Genomic DNA, 24,396 nt, shown 5'->3' with positions numbered 1-24,396 from the left:
CACTTAAGGGTTTTTAAACTTTCTAAAAGTGTAGTCAGGGCTCATGTCAGGATGCAAATCGGAAATGGAATCAATACATCCTTATATCATTATAATATAATATATTATATTATCAGGATATATTATCAGGATCAGGATATTATTAATATAATATATTTATATTATATTATCAGGATCCACCGTAACCGTGACCAGCAATAAGCGTTTACTGAAGTTGAATGAATGAATAAATATAACAATATATTTTGTGATGCCAGTTTTGATGTTTGAATTTTTGAAATGGTTAGTAAGGAGTAGATTTTGTATTTTGGTAAAGGACTGGTCTTAAATTACCATTTTTGTATCTGGCATCCCTGCAGTAAGAGCATGAGGAATTCTTTTTATTCCTTTATTCCTGAACAAACACACTGTGGCCTGAGGGGACATTTCTTTCTTGCTCTCTTTTTCCCAGCACTGGTTGAGGGTTCAAATTTCTGCCTCTCACTTTCCCTCACTTAAACTCTAACTGCAGATATGTAATGTCTTTTAACTCTTTGAAATTGGTGACATCTCTAATATTTATTATTCTGCACTGTGTATGTGTGTGTGTGTTGTAGCTCCACATCATCTTCCCATGTCACCGGATGGCATGTGATATTTATGGTGCATGATTTTTGTGTTATGGGAAATAGTTCTATGTCAGATCAAAGACAACCCTGCTGAAAAAAAAACCCAGCAGAAACCATCACAGAGATTCCAATGGTTTCCACTAGAAATACCATTACAAACCATCAGATAACCATTAAAGCCATTACCAAATGTCAAAGGTGTTCTATTGGTCCTTAATGGTATCCATTAGACATAACGTGCCACCAAAAGAAGGCAACAAATTAGCAGTAGAGATACACAGGGACCATTTAATTTCTATTAAAACCAATACAATTCCCATTAAAACCATTACAAATTGTATGAGGGTTTCTATGGGGTTTTATTTCAGCAGGAAGTGTTTCTGACAAACCCACCCACCCACACACACACATACACACATACACATGCACGCACGCACGCACACACACACACACACACACACACACACACTCATCGTCTGCATATTGCACCTGCAGACAAAGCCACTTTTCTAATATATACAAATGTGAGGATTTATTGATCTTTAGAAATGTAATTTGCTTTATTAGGTTTATTTGCCCTTTTAGTAAATTGACTAGAGGCTTTGGGAATAAGCACATGACTATATCAGATTACTGCAAATTATATCACAGCGTTGTTGAAATCTCAATTCTGATTGGTCAGAAGGTGTTAACTGATTTTCTATTGCTGCAGCTCTGTCAGTAATACAGCTGCAAATCACAGGTTTAACATGAATGATTTTATAGAAACAGCTTACGCAGGGACATGGATGACAGATGCTCTACATAAATGGATTAAAAACATGTAATCACTGATATGGTGAAGTTTTCTGTGAGGAGATTTTTTTTTTAAACATTTATTGAATGAGTCTCCAGTGCCAGCGCTTTGTAACAGTCACATTACATAATGTAGTCATTATTTACTTAATAAAACTGGATGGTGTCCAAAATCTCTTGGACATTCTGAGCCATTCTGCTTCAAGAGAAAAAAGAAAGGCACTTCAGGAATCCTTGGCTGCTTCCCTACACTCCGCCTGTGGAATTTATGGTTATTGCCATTGGCTGGTGGCTCTTGATTGACATTAATCTGTTTACCCACCACCCAATGAACACAAGTATCGATCCCCTCCTGAGAACAGACACAACAGTCTGATTTAAATCTCTAGAGTTGTCAGACAGTCATGTGGAAAGCATCCAAGCTGAACAGTGTTATATTTGAAAGAATGATAGAGAGCAATGGAGAGCAACAAAACAAGAAGATGAAACAGAAGGACTTGATGTGCTAATATGTTAAACCCTCAGGCTGGTCATCATCCTCCTGCTGTGGTCCAATCAATGATTCACTGTGTGTGCGACTTTTAAATAAGCAGCACTGCTGTTGATCCCGGCAGCTCGTTATAATGTGTTCACAAATGATCTTTTGTTTGCTGATCTCTTCTGAAACTGAAAAGCTCTTCTGACTTACTTGAAAATCTAACACAGGATTTCAATGGGGGGGGGGGGGGGGGTTTATAAAGTGTATTGGGGTGTAACACAATGCCTAGCTCTGAGAGTTCCTCTACCTCAGCTTCATCACTCCAGTTCATAATGTATCTCAACTTGAGCTGTATGCAGGACTGTTTTAATCCTGTGTGCACACTTCTTATTTTTATTTGTACCTGTGTATTTTCAATACACTGTAAAACATAATAGCCCCATTAAGTTACCTGAACTTATTTCTTCTCTTTAACTCCAACTGTCATGACAAATTTGGGATACTGAACTCAAGTTGATAAGTTTTCAAAAGTTAAACTTAAAGTAATTAATTGTCTTGACTTGTAAATGTAACTTTTTAAGTTGAAACAAAGGTTATCTTCAAGTTGAGCTTACTCACGTTTTTAAAGCAGCGGGTGAACATTCGTTTCTAAGTTCTGAAATGTTTTACAGTGTATTGAATTAAGTTGGTTCTATTTCCCAAAATATAAACACACTAGTAGCCTAATTTAAACCACCAGGAACACTGTAAATGCACTGCACAGCACTGGTCTTTGTCCTGACTGCACACTCACACCTGGATGAAAGTAAAATGCTCTCACTCATGCGACTTTTTTTGTTGCGTCATGTGTTGCATTCCTGTAATTGCAAATGTTTAAAACACATAATATGCTCATTACAAAGAACATATTCGTATTTGTTAACCTCCATGTGATGTAAATACCTTACTCTGAGATGTCATGATAGTACACATCAAATCAGAGTCCTGTGCCATGTAGCATCTACAGAAATGTTACTTTGCTCTTAAGATTAAATGATTGAATGCATTTCTAATGTCTTCTACTGGCTTTCTGGATTTCTGGCAGCAAGTGCAGATTAAAACCAAAGCATCTGGTGACTAATTGAGAAGTGAAGCTCTCTCACTGAGCCGTCACTTAGGGGGTTATCGTAATAAAGACAGTAGGACCATGTGACTCCCCAGACACATGCCAGAGACAAAAGCTGTCCATTGAGGTGAATGTGACAGAAGGGGCCAGGCTTCCTCTTAAAGTCAGGCTTGGCTTCATTCCTGTGACTCCAGTATGCAGGCCCAGCAGGAGGCTGGATATTATATGCCTACAGAAACAAAGACACTGCGGTTTATAAACAACACTGGTGTCTGTGGAGCTACTGAATCCTCCAGGGTCTCTGCAGAGGGATGTTGTCTCATGGAGAGATTAATATACACCTGGTCTTCTTTACTAGTGACCGTCTGCATCCCCGGCGATTCAAAAACCTATTTACCCAAATTAAAGAATAATCAGTAACTGACTCTATAAAGTGTATATTAAAAAAAAGATATCTTAAAGAATGAACGATAAAGAAGAAGAAATCTTTTAAACATCCTCACAGTATAGTCTAGTTCAAAAGGACAAGTGAAGAAGACAAACTAATTTTTATCTAAGTTGCACACTTGAAACTGCACTTCCCGAAGTGTTTTATTCCTCTTATACCACAATAAATAAAAATTAAATTAAAGAATAACACATCATAATTTTTTATCAACTCATAATTACATTTAATTCTGTACATCTTCTGTGAAAGTTAGTTCTTGTTATCAGTTAAACACATCCCATTTTGCTCTCTCTTAAAGTTAATAAGACACAAAAAACACACATCTTGTCATGTTACAGAGAAACCACAACCAAAGTGCTGCTTTTAAGCATTAAGAAACTTTTTTCACCTTACAAGAGCGATATGATATGGAATCATATCTGAGAATTGCTTTAAATTTTTCCTGTAGCCTGGAAAATAATTGAGATACTGTATCATGTGACCAAAAGGATATTATCTGTAACCCAGAGGTGCTTTAGAGTCAACTGAAAAGAGAGACGAGAAGAGCTTTGATCCTTTCATTTTCTTCTACAATTCTTATTTTTCTTTCTGTCTGATCTCACATCAGGCCTAAAGCAATTGTCCACTCTGGGAATAGAGCTTTAGCACACAAGGCAACACTAACTATATGCATAAAACCAGTACAGAAATGGCACATAGTTAGTTAAACCTACTATATGGTAAGTAGCCTAATAACAGGACCTCTTGGCTTTTAACAGGACTGAAATGACAATTTAAAAAAATTATTTGCAGTTTCCATAAGTTGTGAACAGTATACACAGCTTTAGGTTGTTTGTGCTGGCATTAGGATAGGAGGCAGGATTTCTAATTTGCATAATTATGTCATACATCCTGAAGGTAAAGGTTCTTAAATCACTTTGTGGCTAGCTCTCCAGGTCTTTTCTCCTTATGTACTGTGTGTTGTTTATGATTGTGGATTATTTTATCCTTTGTATAAACTTTCAAAGCAGATTGAGATTTTGGAAAAGTGCTCTGGTATTATTATTATTATTATTATTATTATTATTATTATTATTATTACAACATTCTTGTATTTAGCCTAGATTAGATTAGATCAAGAAAAAAATGAAGCAGTGTGGCAACTTGTTAAAAAGAACATTTTACGTTTACCCTATAAATATAACAATATAAATAATTTATTATTTAAATATAATAATCTAAAACATTCATTTTTTATTATTGCATGCTAACATATGAGCTAACAGACATTTTAACGGTTATCTCGTTGTGCAGCAGCGCTGCCATGGCAACCTGACCTACCCAAGGCGCTCGCGCGACTCCAGCTCAGGCGCACGCCAAGAGAATGCTGTAATAGATCACAGGCTCGCGCTGCGTGTACATAAACGCACAGTCGTTTACACAACCTATATATCTACCTGCATATACATTTTATAGCGTGACATGATGAACACAAATGGAAACGTTAGCTTAGCATATATGTGCAGGATGCTGGTTGGGTTTGGAGGGGGAGGTTGGCTTTGAGGTACCGCCCCTCATTCATTCTGCCGAGGACACCGGAGGAGGACGGACCTCTGAGGGACCTTTGAGGGGGAAAAAGGAGAGGAAAGAGAGGAAAGGAAAGGCCACCGTCCCTTTTGTAATATAAAGTGAAGATCTCGAGTGATAGGATCAAGGAAAAGGCGTGGATGCTTCGGGCCCGGTGCGCGCGCCGGCTATGCGGGAAGCGTAAACCGGTCTCTCTCTCTCTCTCTCTCTCTCTCTCTCTCTCGCTGTCTCTCTCTCCCTCTCTCTCTCTGTCTGTCTCTCCCTCTCTCCGTATCACGAGCATCATTGATTTATTGGGTGAGACCAGGATCAGCGGCCTGTCGCGCGGTTAAAATATGGATGCGTTCTTTGCAGAGGTGAGCTAATTAAAAAAAATATTTAATGCTTGTGATTGCTTTCAAATCTGTATCCTATGAGATGATCCGGTGTGAAAATATTGTTTCATGTATGCATTGTATGCATGCATGCAACACCTATAATGCAGGGGTGTGTATATATAGACTATAATGCAGATGGCATTATGAAGATGGTGAAGAAGATGATGATGATGATGATAACACATACTCCCAGTAAAACAGAATAATATTTTTAAGGAAAGAGGAGAATTTTAGAGCACGTGTATGTTGCACATTTTCATTTATTCAAGATTAAGAGGGCTCATGCAAGGCACGTGCAAGTTTAGACATCGATCTGGGTCGAATGCATGCATTCTGTCTATATCTTACAGCTTATACAGATGTGCACAGGTTAAAATGTCCAATACGCACTGAAACATCAGTCTCACATTTGCTGTTCACACCCACACCACGGATGTTTAAATAGGATGGATGGATATCTTCCCTTCCACACATAGGCCTGGTTTACGATTTCCATTTCTAGACACGGTGCTGAGATATAATGTCATGCTGTTCTGTAGGACTACTAATAATACATATTTCCAGTGACATATTTGGAGATTAGAATTGAACAGCGTAGAGCCAGTGGTTGGTGTTGAGGAGGAGGTGGAGGACGAGGAGGACGAGGAGGAGGGTGTTGTTGGGTTGAAGGGATTGACGGCTGGAAGGATGGGTTTTTATTCCTGTTTTATTGAGCCTGATAAATGCCATGATTATCATGTGAATAAGAGTAATTTTATGGAGTTAGAATCATGCTATTAGAACAATTAATTTCAATGTAAAGATATTAATTTAAATGTTACTGTTTTGAATGGGAATCATACATGGTTTGCAAAAAAGCAATCTAAAATCTGAAACAGAATTTCAAGCTCAAGGGTGTATGATTGAATGTTTCAAATTCAAAATGAAGCATGCATGTCATACATTTCTAAAAAGCATTCAACCTTATGATTTAGTATGAAAAACACCCCCCCCCCCCAACTGTTTGACTCTTTGCCTTTGACTCTTTTTCAAATCGCAAAATTGACAGATGGTTCGATACAAATTCAAAATAATGACATTCAAATTCAGATCTTTGCACTTAAAGTCACTTTTCTAATGGCATTATTCTAACTCCATAGAATTTAGCAACAGACAGGCCACTTGAGTATTAGTTTGGCCAGGAGTTGCTGCTACTTCAGTTAGAAGATTTTGGCTCGTTTCCGTAAATTCTCAAATTTAAACGCAATGCATCGTGGACACCCGAGTGATCCAACTGTTTAAGCATTCTCACCGTCCAGAGGTGGCGTAAAGACACTGTCATGATCTTGTAGTTGGGTTAGATTTGTCATTTCTGAAGGTTGAAATATGAAGAACTCCATATAAAATTTCAGATGAAAATCTCTTGGATGAAATTATAGAACTGATAATGAACATCTTAAGTGATATAAAGATAAGGAGGCGAAAAGGTGGGTGCCAGGTTTACAAGGGGGTTGATTGTTGTTGTTTTTTAACCAGTCAGTAGGTAATCTGTTTAAGACAGGATTCAGCGAACAAACTAACAGCATACCAGTGACTACCATTTCCTGGCTTTGGGGGTGGATATACTTCCTTACCCCAAAAGCTACACCCAAAAATATCATTATGACCCAACCACAAGATTCATGTCAGTATGAATTAGACTTCTACCAAACCTCAAGCCTGATTCTCTTCAGTTTGTCCTGGATACATAGGTCAGAAGTGGACAATTCAGTAGCCTGGACAGGCAGATTCATCAACCAGAGAAAGTAAATGAGAAAATAAAAACGATAACCACTGATGTCTTTTGTGTGATGCGAGAAAAGAACACCACAGCTCATAGCCAAAATATTGACCTCCAACCTCCAAATACTGACCTACATCCAGCTACTGACTTTTTCGCAAGATCGCATGTGGGATTTGCTACAGTTAGAAGAGGATAATGATCATATACTAATTCATTTCCTTTAGTCTGGGTTAATTCACATAACTAGCTGGTTAGCTCAGCATACATTATTGCATTACTTTAGCTACCACCTTTTAAACTAGTGAGTTTCCAGTCAACCACATCATTGGACTGGGCATCATGCTAGAGATTCCATTTGCCTTGTGGGCTAGCTAATAAATGTATGGTTTATCCACTCCTGACAGACCATAATGCAATGCAACTCGTCATTCTTAGGGGTCAAGGATTAAATTGTCCCCCCCAGAGGACAAAGTGGGACACGCCCCTGAGCATTCAAGGCCCACATTTAAGACCTTTAAGGCTTACTGGAGCACATAAGCCACCAAAAAAAACACTGCTCTGAAAGATGCTTATCTAATTCCTGAGGTGTTTATCTGCACTCCACTTCCTGATTCCATCACTGTGCTCTTTGTATCCGTGACTACTGAGGTGTACATTTTGTGGCCCTGATATCACACTTCTCGCTGTCTGTCTGTCTGTCTGAGTCTTTCTGTCTCTCAGTGACTCAACACCCCACAGCAAGAGTGGAAAGAAGGTTGGATATACTAAACCTCCTCATGGTCCTAGTTCCCTTTTTTAAGGCTTAAAACAGTTGTTCTACAAAAGCATGTGCACAGTTTATACCAAACAGAGTCAAACAGTGAAGACGGCTTCGAATCTAAATCTAATGGAATTTGTTGATTTGTTCTGTATCTCAGATGTGTGTAGGAAAACTGTATGTGAAAGGAATTTATTTGTAGGCCATAGAGTTAAGCCAAACCGTGTAAGAAACTGCAAGACTGTTGATCTCAGAACTGTTTTTTCATTGTGTATGGTGTGCCAAGGGATGCAGGATGGAAGGGCGTTTCTATTTTTATTGATCTACAGTATTTCCTAAATCTTGGCCTTGACTGTCTTGGATTTTACTTTGTTCCAATTCTGCAGTGGGTATTTTTAAACCTACAAGTCTGATCTGGCAAACCGAAAACAAGCCACAGAGTCAATATCAAATCTGCACTTTGTTTCAAGCTACTGACCTTCAATATCAGTTCACTAATTGGACCAGAGAGGTTATATGAAATGAAAAATCTGTGAAAACTCTTTCCATTTTATCCTAATATCTCTATCTGGGTAGCTAGTCTCTGGTCCAATGAGCTGCCTTCAGCTAAATAATTAACATAAATGCATGTGATTGGATAAAAACCACAACGGAGGATCTGCTACAGAAGCTGTACTAGTTCACATTTCAAAAACTGGAGTAGCTGAACTACAACCAGTCTTTTTTTCATACATTGGATGGCTCTTCTAGAGTATTTTTTCAGCTTGGTTCTCTACAATACTTGCTTCTAGACTGCCATCTGTCAGTTGACAAACCCTGGAAATCCATCACATTACTTATTCACACATTGGGACAATTTAGGATCCACTGTCCATCCACCAATCCACTGTCCATTTTAGCATTTTAGTTTGTTTGGATTTATTTACCTATAAGCAGGGCCGGCCTGTCCAACAGGCGAAACAGGCGGGTCGCCTGGGGCCCCGACTTGCCAGCTGGGCCCATCTGACTTCAAGGTTTTCCTGATTTCACGTTTTCATGCAATGAGCAGAAAGTGCGTTAAACACATACTCTCAATAAATAACGCACAAATCACCAAAACGATGAGGACTAAATAACTCATCCATATTACGCAAGTAAAAGGATGAGTTCTAAATAACATGACAAATTACTGGAAATGACAAAAAAATACAAAACATTAGTATAACTAGAATCAGTAAACATTAATATCACAGTATCACAGTAATTTGCATAATTTATTCACGCAGCGATGGATTGAGGAGAACTCAAGTGCCGTAATTATTTGTATCCATGGGATTCCATGCTTTGCTCCAAAATGCTCATTGCTCATGTTCGACAGAAATGCGGGGAAATGTCCTATTTTAGTATTTGGCGCTGCTTACTCTTTACGAATATGTAGTACTACGCATAAGCATAAGTAAAATGCATGACAGAAAAGGCATTCTGTAAAAAAAAAGATAAGTCTCATTATTCTTGATTGGAATGATCCCAATATTCTCATGTCTTGTCACATGTTACATCAAAAGATGTGATTCATTTTAATTAAACTAATAGAAAAAAGAAAGAACGCTACAGACATGATAGTTGTGGTATAGCATGGCACCTAAACGGTATCTTTCGGGAACCGAATGAAGGAAAAAACAAAAGAAAAGCAGATGAAGAAAAGCAAGCTCAAAGTAAAGGTATGTTCTGCTTGACATTATTAATTACTGCATTATTAATACTCCTGTTTTAGTAAATGATAATTATACCCATCTCCCACTGAGGCCTAATGCAATAAAGTTTTCTGCTGCGTTTATTTTAAAGCCATTAAAGTATTTGAAATACTTAATGTATCATACATTTCTCCATATTTATGCATGTTTGAATGTTATACACTTAGAATTACACCTTTGATTACATGCTTTATTTTTGTTTTTTTTAACTGTACTCTCTGACTTTATTTATGTACTAACTAGGGTCTATGCGGAAATACCTGAGATCCACGATGGCCCTGGAGCGCTTAGCTGGACTTGCTGTTCATCATGCAAGTGTTAATCATGAAACATGTGAGACAGTATCATATGATGAGGTGATTGATGACTTTGCAGCATAGAAGTCACACGAAGTAAAAATCTAGAGAAGAGAAGAGGAGATCTAGAAGAGATCTGTAGCCTTTCTGATAAGATCTGCTATCTGTGTGAATCGTGCTTATATTTTTTATTTATATTTTATTTGGATTTTTATTTCATTTTATTGAGTTGGGTTTTATGTATATTTATTTTGTTTCATTTTTCAAGTTCAGTTATAATTTAATATATTTGTTTCAATATGTGTATTTTATACATATAGTTCCGATACACTTGTTGTATTATTACATTGAATATGTTGCACTTAATAAACATTTATACACTTAAATATGGAAAATGTAATTGTTATGTGCCCTTCACGTGCCAAATTCCAGTGCTATGACAGTTGTTACATCAGTGGGGCCATTATTCATGATCTCGCCTAGGGCCCCACAACCCCTCGGGCCGGCCCTGCATAGAAGCTGAAATTCAGCTTGACGACCTACCTGAGATCTATGTGAAAAATTTTATCATCCAAATCCCAAACTGCTACACTCCTACTCAGCATATATGCTCACTACATAGGGTATGACATCATGATACTGTAGAAGCTCTATGTCCAATACAATCAAAACAGCATTACACGTTCAGACAAAGAAAGAAGAGCAACAATAAATGCAAAAAAAATTAAAAGTAACACTGACATAAATTTGCTTTTTAGATGTCATTAGACAATTACACAATTAAAAATTAATTACACAATTAAAAAAGAAATTGGTGTACCAGTTTCTACAAGTGACCCGTATTTATTCAATGAACATATGTCAGAAAGTTTCGGAATAATTTATTTGGATAAATATGCAAAAATGAATGTGATATAAGAATGAACATGAAAGGAAATGAAATTAAAATATCATGTCACAATGCTTAAAGACATTTCTATAATGCATGATATGCATGGGGGAAAAAAGAGGACATTGATATATTACCCTTGCATTTTATTTTTTAAAAACTGAAATATTTTTTATTTATTTAACATCTGTAAAAATTCATTGGAGGAAAATTTCAACATTTTACAATTATAAAGATTCAGTACTACTTCAGTAAAATAAATAAATAAAACCCTGCATAAGATCAGCTGCTTCCAATCAGTTTGTAATTTTTATTTTAAAAACATTAATGTTCTAAAAGATATCTCGATACCTGCAATATCTGTATGTGTACTGTTATTTTGTTATATTACATTGTATATCATCATACTGCATAGTCCTAATGTTAATTTGTAATGTGCACATGTGAAAATGTGAAGTCTGTGTGTGTGTGTGTGTGTGAGAGAGAGAGAGAGAGAGAGAGATCAGGGTGTGGTTCAGTTGTGGAATACTGACGCCTGTGGTTGCACCGCGCCCCCCCTCTGCCCCCCCCCCCCGCGCCCCCCGCCATGAGTAGACTATCATAAGCAGGGCAGAGTGCGGTGAGGGGATTGGTACGGATCCAAAAATACGCAAATAAAGCCTTATTAGACAGGAGTCTGTGGTTCAGACGTTCACCACACACACTCCACACACACTCCAAACACTATTTATAACCACAAAGAGAGAGAGAGGGAGAGACAGACAGACAGACAGAGAGAGAGAGTGCAATAGGCTGAGTGCAAAAGTTTTCTTAACCTTAGGACAAAATAAAGAAAACATTGTCATTGTGACAATCCTGAACAAACGTGAATTGTTTGGTCTTGTGTTGGTCTTACGTTCTGAAAATGTTGCTATAATAGTAGGAAGTCATTCATAGAATTTTTTTAGGACGCTGGAAAGTACGTTCTTTGTGTCGTTTGCTGAACCCTACAAAATCCCGACATCACGAAGTGGTCACTTTGTTAGTTAGGAATTGTCCTAAGCTTCCTCCCCATTCTGGTACCTCTGATTATGTGTGTGTAGGTGTGTGTGTGTGTGTGTGTGTTTGCATGTGTGTATGTGTGTGTGTGTGTGTGTGCGTTTGTGTATGTGGTGGCAGGTGATTAGATTGAAGTGGAAATGTCACGGTCAGACTCAGCTCTCTTTCTTTTTTGGTTTTAGCATTGTGACATTTTGCACTTAGCATTGGAGCTCATAACAGCTTTTCTCTCTCTCTCTCTCTCTCTCTCTCTCTTTCTCTTACTCACTCGCTGTCTCTCTCTCTTTTTTCCTTTCTCCAGCTCTTTCTTGTTCTGGTTTTAGGAAGGATGTATGACCTATTTTTCAAAAGCAGTTTTGTCTCAGGGAATGCATTGATTTGTTTCCCTCTCTCTCATTCTATCCCATTCTCTCTATACTGCTTTCTCTCCCTCTTTCTCTTGATTCTCTCTTCCGTCCTCCTTTCGTCATGCTCGGTTCATTTCCCCTCTTGCCATTTCTCAGTCTGATGCTGACTAAAGAGCTTCTCGTCTTGTCTTTTCTCTTCTCTCCTTTTCTCGGTTATGTGTGATGGATGGACTGTAGATTTCATCTCCCTCTCATTCACTCGTTTTCCTGTGTGCTGTTTGCTTGTTGACGGACATTTATAGAGTCGTGTATAACTCGTCCATCACTGGATCAGCATGTGTCAGTGCTACAGAATATACGCTAAATATTATATTTCAGTTAGATGGTTACATCTTGTGATTGTAATATGCCAAGATTATGTACTCCATATGGTGCTTATGGTGTGAATTTGGTGTTCACATAGATTATATTTCCTGATTCCTAGCATAAACCATCTTGAGTGTTTGTGTGAAAGTGTGTGTTGTTTGCTGAAGAGACAATTTTGGCAAATTTGGCATGGCATACATGAATATACGTTTGTTATTTTTGGTCTATTTTCAGTGTATAGTGTGTACATTTTTAGCAAGAACAGGTGTCCCTTATTGCTCATCATATCTGATTCGTTTATTCACGCCTTCGTCATACAGAGACACACCAGTGGACGCGCCATAATTGACTTCGTTTGACAGACACGTGACAGGCTTCCAAGGCTGCTTGGCATTCAGGAGATGTCGTGTTCTCCTTTTTTTCGGTGTAAATTAGAGCAGGAGACACACAGAAGGAAGAAAAGCAATAAAACAGAGGGAGAGCGAGGGACAGGGGGACAGAAAGCGATTTACTGGGTCATTTCATCCACAGGTCACGCCTTTTTTAACACAGAAAATGTCTGAGAGAGAGAGAAAGAGAGAGAGAAAGAGAGAGAGAGAGAGAAGTTTGATTGAATTTTTTTTGTCTTAGTTTTGTTTAGAGTTCTGTGAGTGAGAACAAGAATTTGTTTTGTCGACACTCCACAATGTGAAATTTATAAATGATTAAAAGTGTAATGCGTCAACAATATTTTTCAAAATCTTAATTGTTGGCAAGTTGCAGTGGTGTTAGAGTGGTGTTAAAACATTTTAGGACATGGTTTTATAGGAAAATAACTAACTTCATGGTGGTAAGAGTAGCTCTGCTTTAACACACCATGCTGTCACCACGACACAGTGTTTTATCCCTCACAAATTACCCTTTGCAGTGCTTTGTATATGTTGTAACAGTTATGTACTATACCGGTGCATCTCAAAAAAAAAATTTATATCATGGAAAAGTTTGTTTTTTTCTATGATTTAATTCAAAAAGTGGAGCTTTTATATTTTCTAGATTCATTACACATAAAGTGAAATATTTCAAGCCTTTTTTTGTTTTAATCTTGATTACAACTTACAGCTCATGGAAATCAAAAATCCAGTATCTTAAAATATTAGAATAAAGAATTTATAATACAGAAATGTCGACCTTCTGAAAAGTATGTTCATTTATGTACTCAATACTTGGTCAGAGCTCCTTTTGTACGAATTATTGCATCAATGCGGCGTGGCATGGAGGCAATCATCCTGTGGCACTGCTGAGGTGTTCTGGAAGCCCAGGTTGCTTTGATAGCGGCCTTCAGCTCATCTGTATTGTTGGGTCTGGTGTCTCTCATAGATTCTCTATGCGGTTCAGGTCAGGCGAGTCGGCTGGCCAATCAAGCACAGTAATACAATGCTCAGCAAACCAGTTACTGGTAGTTTTGGCACTGTGAGCAGGTGCCAAGTCCTGCTGGAAAAGGAAATCAGCATCTCCATAAAGCTCGTCAGCAGATGGAAGCATGAAGTGCCCTAATATCTCCTGGTAGATGCTGCATTGACTCTGGACTTGAGAAAACACAGTGGACCAACACCAGCAGATGACATGGCACCCCAAATCATCACTGACTGTGGAAACTTCACACAGGACTTCAAGCTACTTGGATTCTGTGTCTCTCCACTCTTCCTCCACACTCGGGGACCTTGATTTCCAAATGAAATGCAACATTTACTTTCCTCTTCACCATGATTGTGGTTGTGTACTGAACCAGACTGAGAGAATAAAGGCTCAGGAAACCTTTGCAGGTGTTTTGAGTTAATTAGCTGATTAGAGATCTTCTCAGGTTGACATTTCTGTATTATAAATTCTTTACTCTAATATTTTGACATACTGGATTTTTGATTTCCATGAGCTGTAAGCCGTAATCATCATGAATAAAACAAAAAAAAGGCTTCAAATATTTCACTTTTTGTGTAATGAATCTAGAATGTATGAAAGTTCCACTTTTTGAATTAAATTACAGAAAAAAATGAACTTTTCCACGACATTCTAATGTTTTGAGATGCACCTGTACTGTACATGTGTAATGCTTTCTCTCTGTTTACTGTGAGTCCATGATTACAGGTTTTCTCCGGGGTTTGGATCCGGCTGTGATTTTGATTACAGGTTATAGTAAAGGATAACGTGTATGCACAGTGTGTCAGTTGTCTCTGTGTATGTGTGTGTGTGTTTGTGTATGTGTGTGTGTGTGTGTGTGTGTGTGTGTGTGTGTGTATGGGGTTTCAGTTCAGTCCATTCTCAGCTGAGGATCTTAACCGTCTGTCGAGAGAGGGGAGAAAGAAATAGAAAGCTGATGTATAAATTAAAAAACAAACATCACGTCCAAAATTACAGGCTTTTTAAAAAATGGGTAACGATGAGACCGCCTCTTCCCAGCCTCACACTTTAACCAGCTGTGGTTTATCTTTCCAGCTGCAGTTAAACATGTTATTATGACATCAGAGGCAATGACGAGATTCTGGGAAAGTATTTCAGGTTGTATATGTGCGTGTGTGTGTGTGTGTGAGAGAGAGAGAGAGAGAGCAAGAGAGAGATCACAGACATCACTCAGTATGAATTTGTTTTCAGTTGTGTAACTGTATGCTATTATGAGTGCAAAAGTTAGCACACCCTTATGACAAAAATGAAGACGACAAAGTAAATATTTTATTTACAGCAGTGTGTTGGGTTTCACAGACATCCCTTCGTCGTTAGAACTAACAAAAATCAAGACTGTCTAATCTTTTTCTTATTTTTAAATATTTTTCCTTGTAATTTTTTTTTAATAGAGCTAGCATACATTTTCATTTTTTCATTCAGGAACCAACTGTTGGGGGATGCGAAGTATATTTTTCTTTTCCTTTCCCTTTTTTTTTGCTCCATTTTGTATTTATTCTCAGATGTGTGTATAATGACGTGCCATAAAAGATAGATTTTTTCCCCCTTAATAGCACAAAATGATCAGGGATTGAGCCATATGAAGTGGTTCCAGTTTATAAAAAGGAAGGAAACATAACCTAATCTTTGAAAAAACAAATGAAATAGCCACCAGACAGCCGCAGAAAAATTTTAATCTTAATCTTGAACACAGCAAAAATATTTGCTGTGCATTTCCATCCCATAATCATTCATCTTCCCACCCCACCACCTGTGACAGTGACCGTGTGTGTGTGTGTGTGTGTGTGTGTAGCCCCAGGCAATCCTTAATCTCTTTGTGTCCACCACAGCTGCATTAACATGCTGTATTAGGTTATTATGGAGACTGTTTGTCCTTCGTACATTACACACAATCTTGTCAGCACCAACATCATCCTTTTGATGCTCCTGAAAGCATACAGCAGCAGGGGGTGGGTATCATCGGGCCCCATAGGATTCAGTACGATATCGATTCACAGTGCCATGATATTGAAAAATTGATTATCAATTCATCATTTTATTCTATATATGACAGCTTGGTTTTTATTCCCCCCCTTCAACTAGCCATGTGTGTAAAATCTTTACAGGATGGCTCAAGTTATACATTTACAGAGGTTACATATTTACTATATTTCAGGAAAGGGTGGCAAAAAAAATTCATATGACGATACTTGAGGACATTTCTACAATTCCTGATCACATGTATCACAATATATAGGTTTGGTAGGAAACTTTTTTTTTAAATAACTGAGTTTATTGATACTTTCATTTAATGAATACAAAGAAAAAAAAATGTAATTGTGTAAAAAATTTTCAAAACGAAAGATTTTAACAATTCCATCCATAGTTTGACATAAAACTATGTTGCTGCGTCATGATTTTCTAATTATTATGTAAAAAATAAAAGTGTGACAAATAAGAAAAGCGTATTGTGTCATAGTATAGTATAGTATATCACAATATTGCTATTATATTAACATATTGCCCGTCCCTTATTCCAGGCGCACTTGAATTTTTAGAGAAGTTCTAAATTTCTAAAGAAATTTAGAAAATTCTGATCACCAAGAACAGAACATACGCAGGGACTGTGACATGAAGCTAGCTCCTTTTCAAAGCATGTTACTTACATGGCATACAAAAATGTACACACAGTAGTGTAAAGGAAAATGTACAAATTGCTAAAGAAAAGTCTTAAATACGTTGTGCTGATCTGGAACGTTTGTTCAAGTCAGGCTTGTTGAAACCAGTCATATTTTGAGGTGCAAGGTTAAAACTGTTAGCTTGTTTCCTTTCTCTGCCTTCATGAGTAAGTGAGCAAATGATGGATCCTCGGTGTAATTAACACTCTACCCATTAAACCAGAGGCTTACAGTTTCCTGATTTAGCTCGGACGCTTTCCCCTGTGGTTTCTATAATAATAAAGAGGGCTGAAATGCCTGTGTGGGTGTCCACATTATCCCGCTGATTATGGTGTTTATGGGCTGCCATTTTGGAGCCTTCAACAAATCGCCTAACGTGTCACTTCTTCTCGCTGCTTCTTGTGAGGTATCAAAGAGTCCGAGGAAAAGTACAGAGTAAGTCGAATGAATAATTAACAGCAATCCAAAATCAAATAGCCTTCTAGGCATTTTTTTTAAAGCTAATTTACTGAAAGTAGGGGGCCTTAAACTAAAAAAAAAGTTTGATTTAGATGCTGATTTATCATGAGGATGGCGTCTGCAGTTATTTCTGTTTTAATTCCCTGCTTTCTTCCTCATAATGTAAATCTGACTTCCTGTGTCTGTACACATCTGAAGTTCTCTTTCCCTCCCGCTCTCATTTATATTTCAAAGCTGCTCAGAAGCGCAAAGTGCAGCGCTTTGGCATTTCTATACTGCTGCATTAACAGTTATGAAGCGGAGAAGAGAGAACAAGGAGAAAGAAAAAAAAAGAAAGGCAAAGACGAGGGTAGTAAAGAGAAAGGATGGAGGACAGGAAGTGACAATGTTAGTGCTTCATAGTTTTTTTTGTTATAGACAGGTCAAAAATGGCTGGACAGCCTTGTATTTCTCCCGTGCGCACGCCGCTTTCCTTATTTGGTCAGTAATTCCTGTTCTTGTTTCTCGTACTAGTTCAGGTGCAGTGTTCCTAAAACATCACAGCATTAAGATCATTGTTAAATAGTAGTGCGAGCACCTCAGATGATCTTTATGATGCTTTTGGGACACTATATAATATATATTATGTAGCTATGTGTAATATTGAGAATTTCTTAATATTTTATTGTGTCGACACTGGAGACTCCTTCCATAAATGATAAATAATCTCCTCACATGCATGAGTATGAATTATCCTGCTTTATTTCTGTCTGAATATCTGAATGGTGCAGTTACCTGTCCTGCAGAGAACGCTTAACCACACACACACACACGCACACACAATCCACCCACATGTCATATTTATATAATCTCTTTATCACGTGTGCTGAAGTCCTTACTTTACAGTCTGTTAGTGGTGTGTGTTTGAGCCGTCAAACTCAACGTGTACTGATTGTCCTTTATTGTGATTTGTTATGATAAACCTGACTGCAGGTTCTGCTTGAACATTTAAGAGTATGTACTTCTGGATAACAACGGAAACCACTTTGATTGGAGGTTAGGATGGTTGATAGGAAGTTGAACGCTGGTTGGTTGAATCTTGACGGAACACCTGAGGTAGTCTGTTTTTTTAATTTTTATTTGGAGAATATTGAGGGGACAGGTTCTTCTGCAGATGTGCGCAGATGTGTGTGACAGCCCAGCGTAGTTCACTGAGAGGCCAGTGTCACTGTCAAGTCACAAAAAAACTCCACAGTTGAAGCCTTGGAAGCCGACGTGTTTAAGCAGAGTCTACAGATGAGGAGGCGAGGGAGCTGGACTGACTGAAGGACTAAAGCGCTGCCGGATTTTATTGCGGGAAAAATACTTAAAATTGCATGAAATTGTTTTGTGGCGTTTTTTGCAGTAATGTTAGTTGGTAAGTGAGACGTTTTAGTTGTACCTGTGTTCGACGCACATGAATTGAAGAGGGCTTTGGCTGAATGCACGTTGTGATGACGTCACGTGACACCTTGTGGTGGCCCAAATCTGTGGAAAATCCTGGAGGGACTGGTTAAGTGAAAATGAGTTTAAACTAAAAATAAAAAGACACAAATACAGATTTTAAAAACCCTTCTTTTACAGTTGTTGAGTGTGTGTGTGTGTAGGCATTGTCTTGCCCCTGCCCCAGCTGTCTATGGTAAAGGGGTTTTATGAGTTTGGTCTCTTTTGTTTCTCCTGTAGTGTTATCTGTAGGGGACCTCTGAACCTCGACCTTCTGTTACCTAAAAAACGTTTTCTTCTGCTTTTCCTCTTTGCTTTTTATTTCTTTTCCTCTTCCTGCTCTGATTCTTTGCAGCAGCAGTTGAAAGGAAGACACATCTGTCTATGTCACTGTGTACTGTGTATATCACTGTGTACATGTACTCTGTGTTGTTTTCCAGATATCTGGGCAACAGAAAAAACAAAAATTATGAAATTTTGGAATGAAAGGTTGTCCTGGTTTGTCCAAGTCGGTTTTCTATGATACATTCAGCAATATGGAGAATGTGTCATTTCTTAATATTTCACTATTTGTTTTTTTTTCTTGGTTTTGTGGAGTGATGTCCTGGTAAAGGATGTACTTATCTTGTAATTGAAAAAAAATTTTGAGCATAAAAAGCAAAAATGTCGATGTATCTTGCGTTCGCAATGAAAATCTCTTGTGTTCGAAAAGCTTTTTATTTTATTTATTTATTTATTTATTTATTAAATAAGACAGTTTAGAAAATAGGAAACATATTTTTGTGTAATGTATTTTTGTATTAATGTATTTTTTCACTAAATAATTTTTTAAAATAATAAAATCTTGACTCATTTTTAATTGCTTCTACTTGTTTTTGTCATATATTTTTTAGTTGAGAAATTGAGTCAAGCACAAACAGTTTAATATTTGTAAATCATTTGTCGAGTGAATAAAAAAAACAAAATGTTAAGCTCCGCATGTTGTGGTGTGATCTTACGGTCTTTCTGTGAGCGAATGCTAATCTGTTACAGTGTGAATGTGGTGTGTTGAGGGCTGAGCTGCAGGCTCTGTGCGTCTCGTATCGAATGTCTCTGAAGCGAATCGATCTCCATACCGCTGACTCGGACCTGCTCCATTACCACGAGGCCAAGACCAGAGTGATTAAAGGAGGGGAGAAATTTTATGACACAAAGTTCATTCCTTCTGTGAGTCTGAACGGGGAACAGTTTAGACGTTAACAGAAACACGTTAGTCACGAGTCCAAACTTGAGTCTCTTCTCTGCAGAACTATCTGAAATGATCCTCTGAAAAACAGAATATGGGGCTGTAAAGTTATCCTGCCCTGAACTGGCGTGTGTTTGTGTATAACGGTGTGTTTTTGTGGTGCGTGTGTTACAGGGGACGCGTGTGTGGGTGAAGGAGAAAGAGCAACTGCTTCCCTCTACAGTCAACTCCTGCGGAGACGGAACCATCGTCCTCACTACTGACTATGGAGAGGTGAGACCAACAATCTCACTCTCTGTCTGTCTGTCTGTCTCTCTCTCACTCTCTATCTCACTCTCTGTCTGTCTGTCTCTCTCGCTCACTCTCTCTCTCACTCTCTGTCTGTCTGTCTCTCTCGCTCACTCTCTCTCTCACTCTCTGTCTGTCTGTCTGTCTCTCTCGCTCACTCTCTCTCTGTCTGTCTGTCTGTCTCTCTCTCTCACTCTCTCTCTGTCTGTCTGTCTCTCTCTCACTGTCTGTCTGTCTCTCTCTCTCTCTCTCTCTCTGTCTTTCTCTCTATCTGTCTCTCTCTGTCTTTGTGTTTCACGCTCTTTGTATTTCTGTTTCTCTCTTGGTCTGTTCCTCTCTCTCTCCCTCTCTCTCACTTTCTCTCTGTCTTTCTATCCCTCACATTGTCTTTCTCTCTCTGTCCTTCTCTCCCTCCCTCTCTCCTCTCTGTCTCTGTCTGCCTGTCTCTTTGTCTGTCTGTTTCTCTGCCTGTCCCTCTGCCTTTCTGTCTGTCTGACTGTCTCTATCTCTCTGTCTGTCCCTCTGTTTGTCTCTCTCTATGCTGCTGTCTCTGTATATGTCTGTCTGTCTGTCTGTCTGTCTGTCTCTGTTTCTCTCCACCTCTCACACACTTGTGTCTTTTAATTTTTCCTGTCGGTCATTATACATCTCTTTCTCTTTCTCTCTCTCTCTCTTTCTCTCTCTTTTTCTCTTTCTTTCTGACTCTCTTGTGCACACACACACACACACACACACACACACACACACACACACACTGCCCTTTATGTTTGAATGGTTGACATATGACTGAAAGGTTGAGCTGGTAATGTATTGTGGATTCAATGACATCATGCCAGATCTGTGTGTGTGTTTGTGTGTGTGTGTGTGTGTGTGTGTGTTTACACTAACCAGGCTTCATATTTCTCTGAAGTGAAATCAATTCAGCAGTTCTGCTGTGTTTTTGCTGTTAACACTTGCTGTAAAGTCCTGCAGTAGTTGTAAAGTATGTGTTTGTTGCAATTAAGTGGCACTGGAGCAAAACACACACACACACACACACACATACATGTGGTGTGTGTAATGGGTTGAAGTGCTATGTGGATGGCACAGGGTTGTTGGCACAGGCTAATAATAGTAACACTGGCCTAGTTTCAGCTAGGAGTAGGGACTTATGCAGTGTGTCTGTTGTATCTGTGTGTTTGTGTGTGTGTGTCTGTCTCTCTGTCTGTGTGCTGGAAGTAACACGCTGTTAATCAAGGTATGTGTAGGTTTAGGGCTCACGGGATTTGGAGTGACCATGGGGTCCAGGGTGTGTGTTAAACAGGTGGGGTGGTGTGGTGTGTGTGTGTGTGTGTGAGTGATGGAGTTGTGTTGCAGCCACAGCTTTATATACTGTATGAAGCATCATAAATATCCACCAGCCACCTCTATTTCTTACCTCCAGCCACCATCATCCCCCACCTAATAAACTGGAGACAGGAGGGAATGGTTGCTATGGAAACGGTCCACTCCTGTGGCGACCTCTCTCCTCACTAAATACCCTTTTGGAGCTGACGTCCATGTAGGATACCTTCAGATAAAAACGCATTGTTCTTAAATGAATCATCCAGTCTGGTCAAAAATTGATTCTGAATCACGATTCACTAACAAAACAAACTACAAAATAAATACATTTCTGAGATAAGTGTGATACGACGTTCTCCTCAGTGCTATTTGCTACATCATTCTCCTCTGGCAGGAGGTGACTCTTCATTGCATGCGACAGTAAATACGTAGCAGTTGATTAATAATTCACATTCTTCCTTTAAGTGATTTTTTTTTCCAGAAAGAAGAGAGCATGGTTCTCTGAATTCTGCGATGTGATTTCACATTAGCGCCAAGACTTTTCCTAGGCGTATTTATTATAGATATGTACACCTGCAGAATATTAGAGGAAGTCAACTTTTAATGAAGAATAATGATTTAAAAAAAATAAATAATATCAAAACACCGTTTAGGAGTTGAATTAAATTGAATCATTTGCAATTTATGAAACCTGCTCTTGAATCGAATTGGAATGGATGAATTATAAAAGTGAATCGACTCACTGTGAGCTCAAACTAATACCATTAGTGTGTACATGTGTTTAAGTGATCTTTCTATCCATCTATCTATCTATCTATCTATCTATCTATCTATCTTCACACTCTCACAGTAAGACTCTCTCTCCATCTGTCTCTCCTACTGTGTCTCGTAAACTCTTAATACTCTACAGCTCTCTCTTCTCATCACCTCATTCATAATGATGACAAGGACAACACTACATTCCTTTAATCATATGAATTACTATGAATTTTGCATCAGATCTCTCTCAGGCCTCTCACTTTTGGATAAACCTGTGTTTTGTTGCAAATTATTTGCTATCAATGAGCACAGAGAATTTTTGTGAATTGTTTTAACAAAATATCAAAAGTTTAAACAATAAAGACAATTTTTTTGCAGCCTTCTTTGAGGACTCTCTCTCTCTCTCTCTCTCTCTCTCTCTCTATATATATATATACATACATATATATATATATATATATATATATATATATATATATATATATATATATATATATATATATACATACATATATGTGTGTGTGTGTTTGTGTGTGTGTGTGTGTGTGTATGTGTGGTCTTACTTTAACACTGAATGTATAAATGTAGGTCAGTCATGTCTACAGGCCTTATCTCTCTCTCTCTCTCTCTCTCTCTCTCTCTCTCTGACAGAGGAAGTGGATTGCTGTGCATGGAAGGTGTGTGTCTGTGTGTCTGCATCTGTGTGTGTGTAGCTAAGTGGAGCATGTACTTCTCTCCCACTGCAGTGTCAGCATAAATACACATCATAAAGAAACACACACACACACTCACACACACACACACGCACACACACACACAGAGTTTCACAGTTACAGATTCACTGTTGCTGTGCAGGGACCCCGGTTCGATCCTGAACTCGGGTTACTGTCTGTGTGGGTTTCCCCTGGGTTCTCCAGTTTCCTCCTGCCTTTCACAAATAAGCCAGTTGATGAAATGGGTAGGCTGAATTTTTCCCTAGGTGTGAATTAGCATGTGGGGGGGGGGTTCGGTTCTGTACTGCGGGTATACGCTCCATGGCTAGAAAGAGAAGCTTTATCCATTTCAGTGAAGTGAATAACTTCAATTACAGGCCTCAGATAAAGCTGACAGTTCACTCAGAATGAACTCAGTCTGTCAGCCTGCCTGATACAGCCAATTTTCTTTTTAATATGAAAATAGCAAGAGTAATGGAGTGCAGGAGGAGGAGAGATGAATTAGTGGAGAGAGGGAGAGGTCAGCGTATAGAAATAGAGTAAGGATGGAGCAGAAATCATTTAGGGAACAGGAAAGGAGCAGTATGGGAAAATTTGTAACTTCACACAACACTGCAATAAGCTAACACGCTAACTCCCTCTTTATTATAGGCTCTGTTACAGTGCAGTGTTGATGTAAGCTGACAGGTTAAATCATAGAGTGTTATCAGGTTGACAAAACATTGCTGATGTAACTAGAATTATAACTCTTAATGTGTTACATAGACCACTTCCATACATTTATTAAACATACATCATAGCATGAATTAAGAGTATTTTTTATGAGACTGGGATTTAAAAAATCATGTAAAAGAATTAAAATAATTTGTCTAACTATGGCTGAAATTGTTTCATGAAATATTACTCTACTGCTTACTGTATTGCCTTACATATACAAACAGTCAAATATGATCATATATGTGAGATGGTTTTCACTGTTCACCCAAGAGCCGCCACAAATAGCTGACTCAAACAGCCGACTCAAATAGCTGACTCAAACAGCTGACTCAAATAGCCGAGTCAAACAGCCGACTCAAAATGCCGACTCAAACAGCCGACTCAAACAGCCGACTCAAACAGCCGATTCAAATAGCCGACTCAAACAGCCGACTCAACCAGCCGACTCAAAGAGCCGACTCAAACCAGCCGACTCAAACAGCCGACTCAAACAGCCTACTCAAATAGCCGACTCAAATAGCTGACTCAAAGAGACGCCTCAAAGACCCGACTTGTTCCAAAACAAACAAACAGGACATTTTTGTGTGGTAGAGAATCGGTTCTTGTGAGGAATCAAGTTCACAGCACTATGACTGATTTCATAGGTCTGAATAGAAAAAAAACCCCATAAAATCTCTGGCCTTAATGCATGCTCAAACATACACGCACAAACACACACACACACACACACAAACACACAAACACACACACACACACACACACACACACACATCAGTGGCTGATTGATTTCCAACT

The 24,396-nt window shown here is 38.5% G+C and overlaps 1 protein-coding gene across 1 annotated transcript in view; it reads left to right on the top strand.

Annotated features, from left to right (window-relative positions):
- The first annotated feature begins 4,799 nt into the window (after window positions 1-4,799).
- The window catches only part of myo10l1 (myosin X, like 1), a 51,713-nt gene continuing 32,116 nt past the window's right edge, over window positions 4,800-24,396 (top strand). The window contains exons 1-2 of the mRNA XM_053638170.1: window positions 4,800-5,356; window positions 19,976-20,074. Of these exons, the coding sequence (XP_053494145.1) occupies window positions 5,336-5,356; window positions 19,976-20,074 (120 nt within the window). The 5' untranslated portion in view covers window positions 4,800-5,335. The remainder of the gene's footprint in view (window positions 5,357-19,975; window positions 20,075-24,396) is intronic.

Source organism: Ictalurus furcatus, chromosome 12 (assembly GCF_023375685.1).
Source record: "Ictalurus furcatus strain D&B chromosome 12, Billie_1.0, whole genome shotgun sequence".
Lineage (NCBI taxonomy): Eukaryota > Metazoa > Chordata > Actinopteri > Siluriformes > Ictaluridae > Ictalurus > Ictalurus furcatus.
The sequence above is the reverse complement of the archived record's forward strand: the minus strand, read 5'-3'. Positions and strand labels throughout refer to the sequence as shown.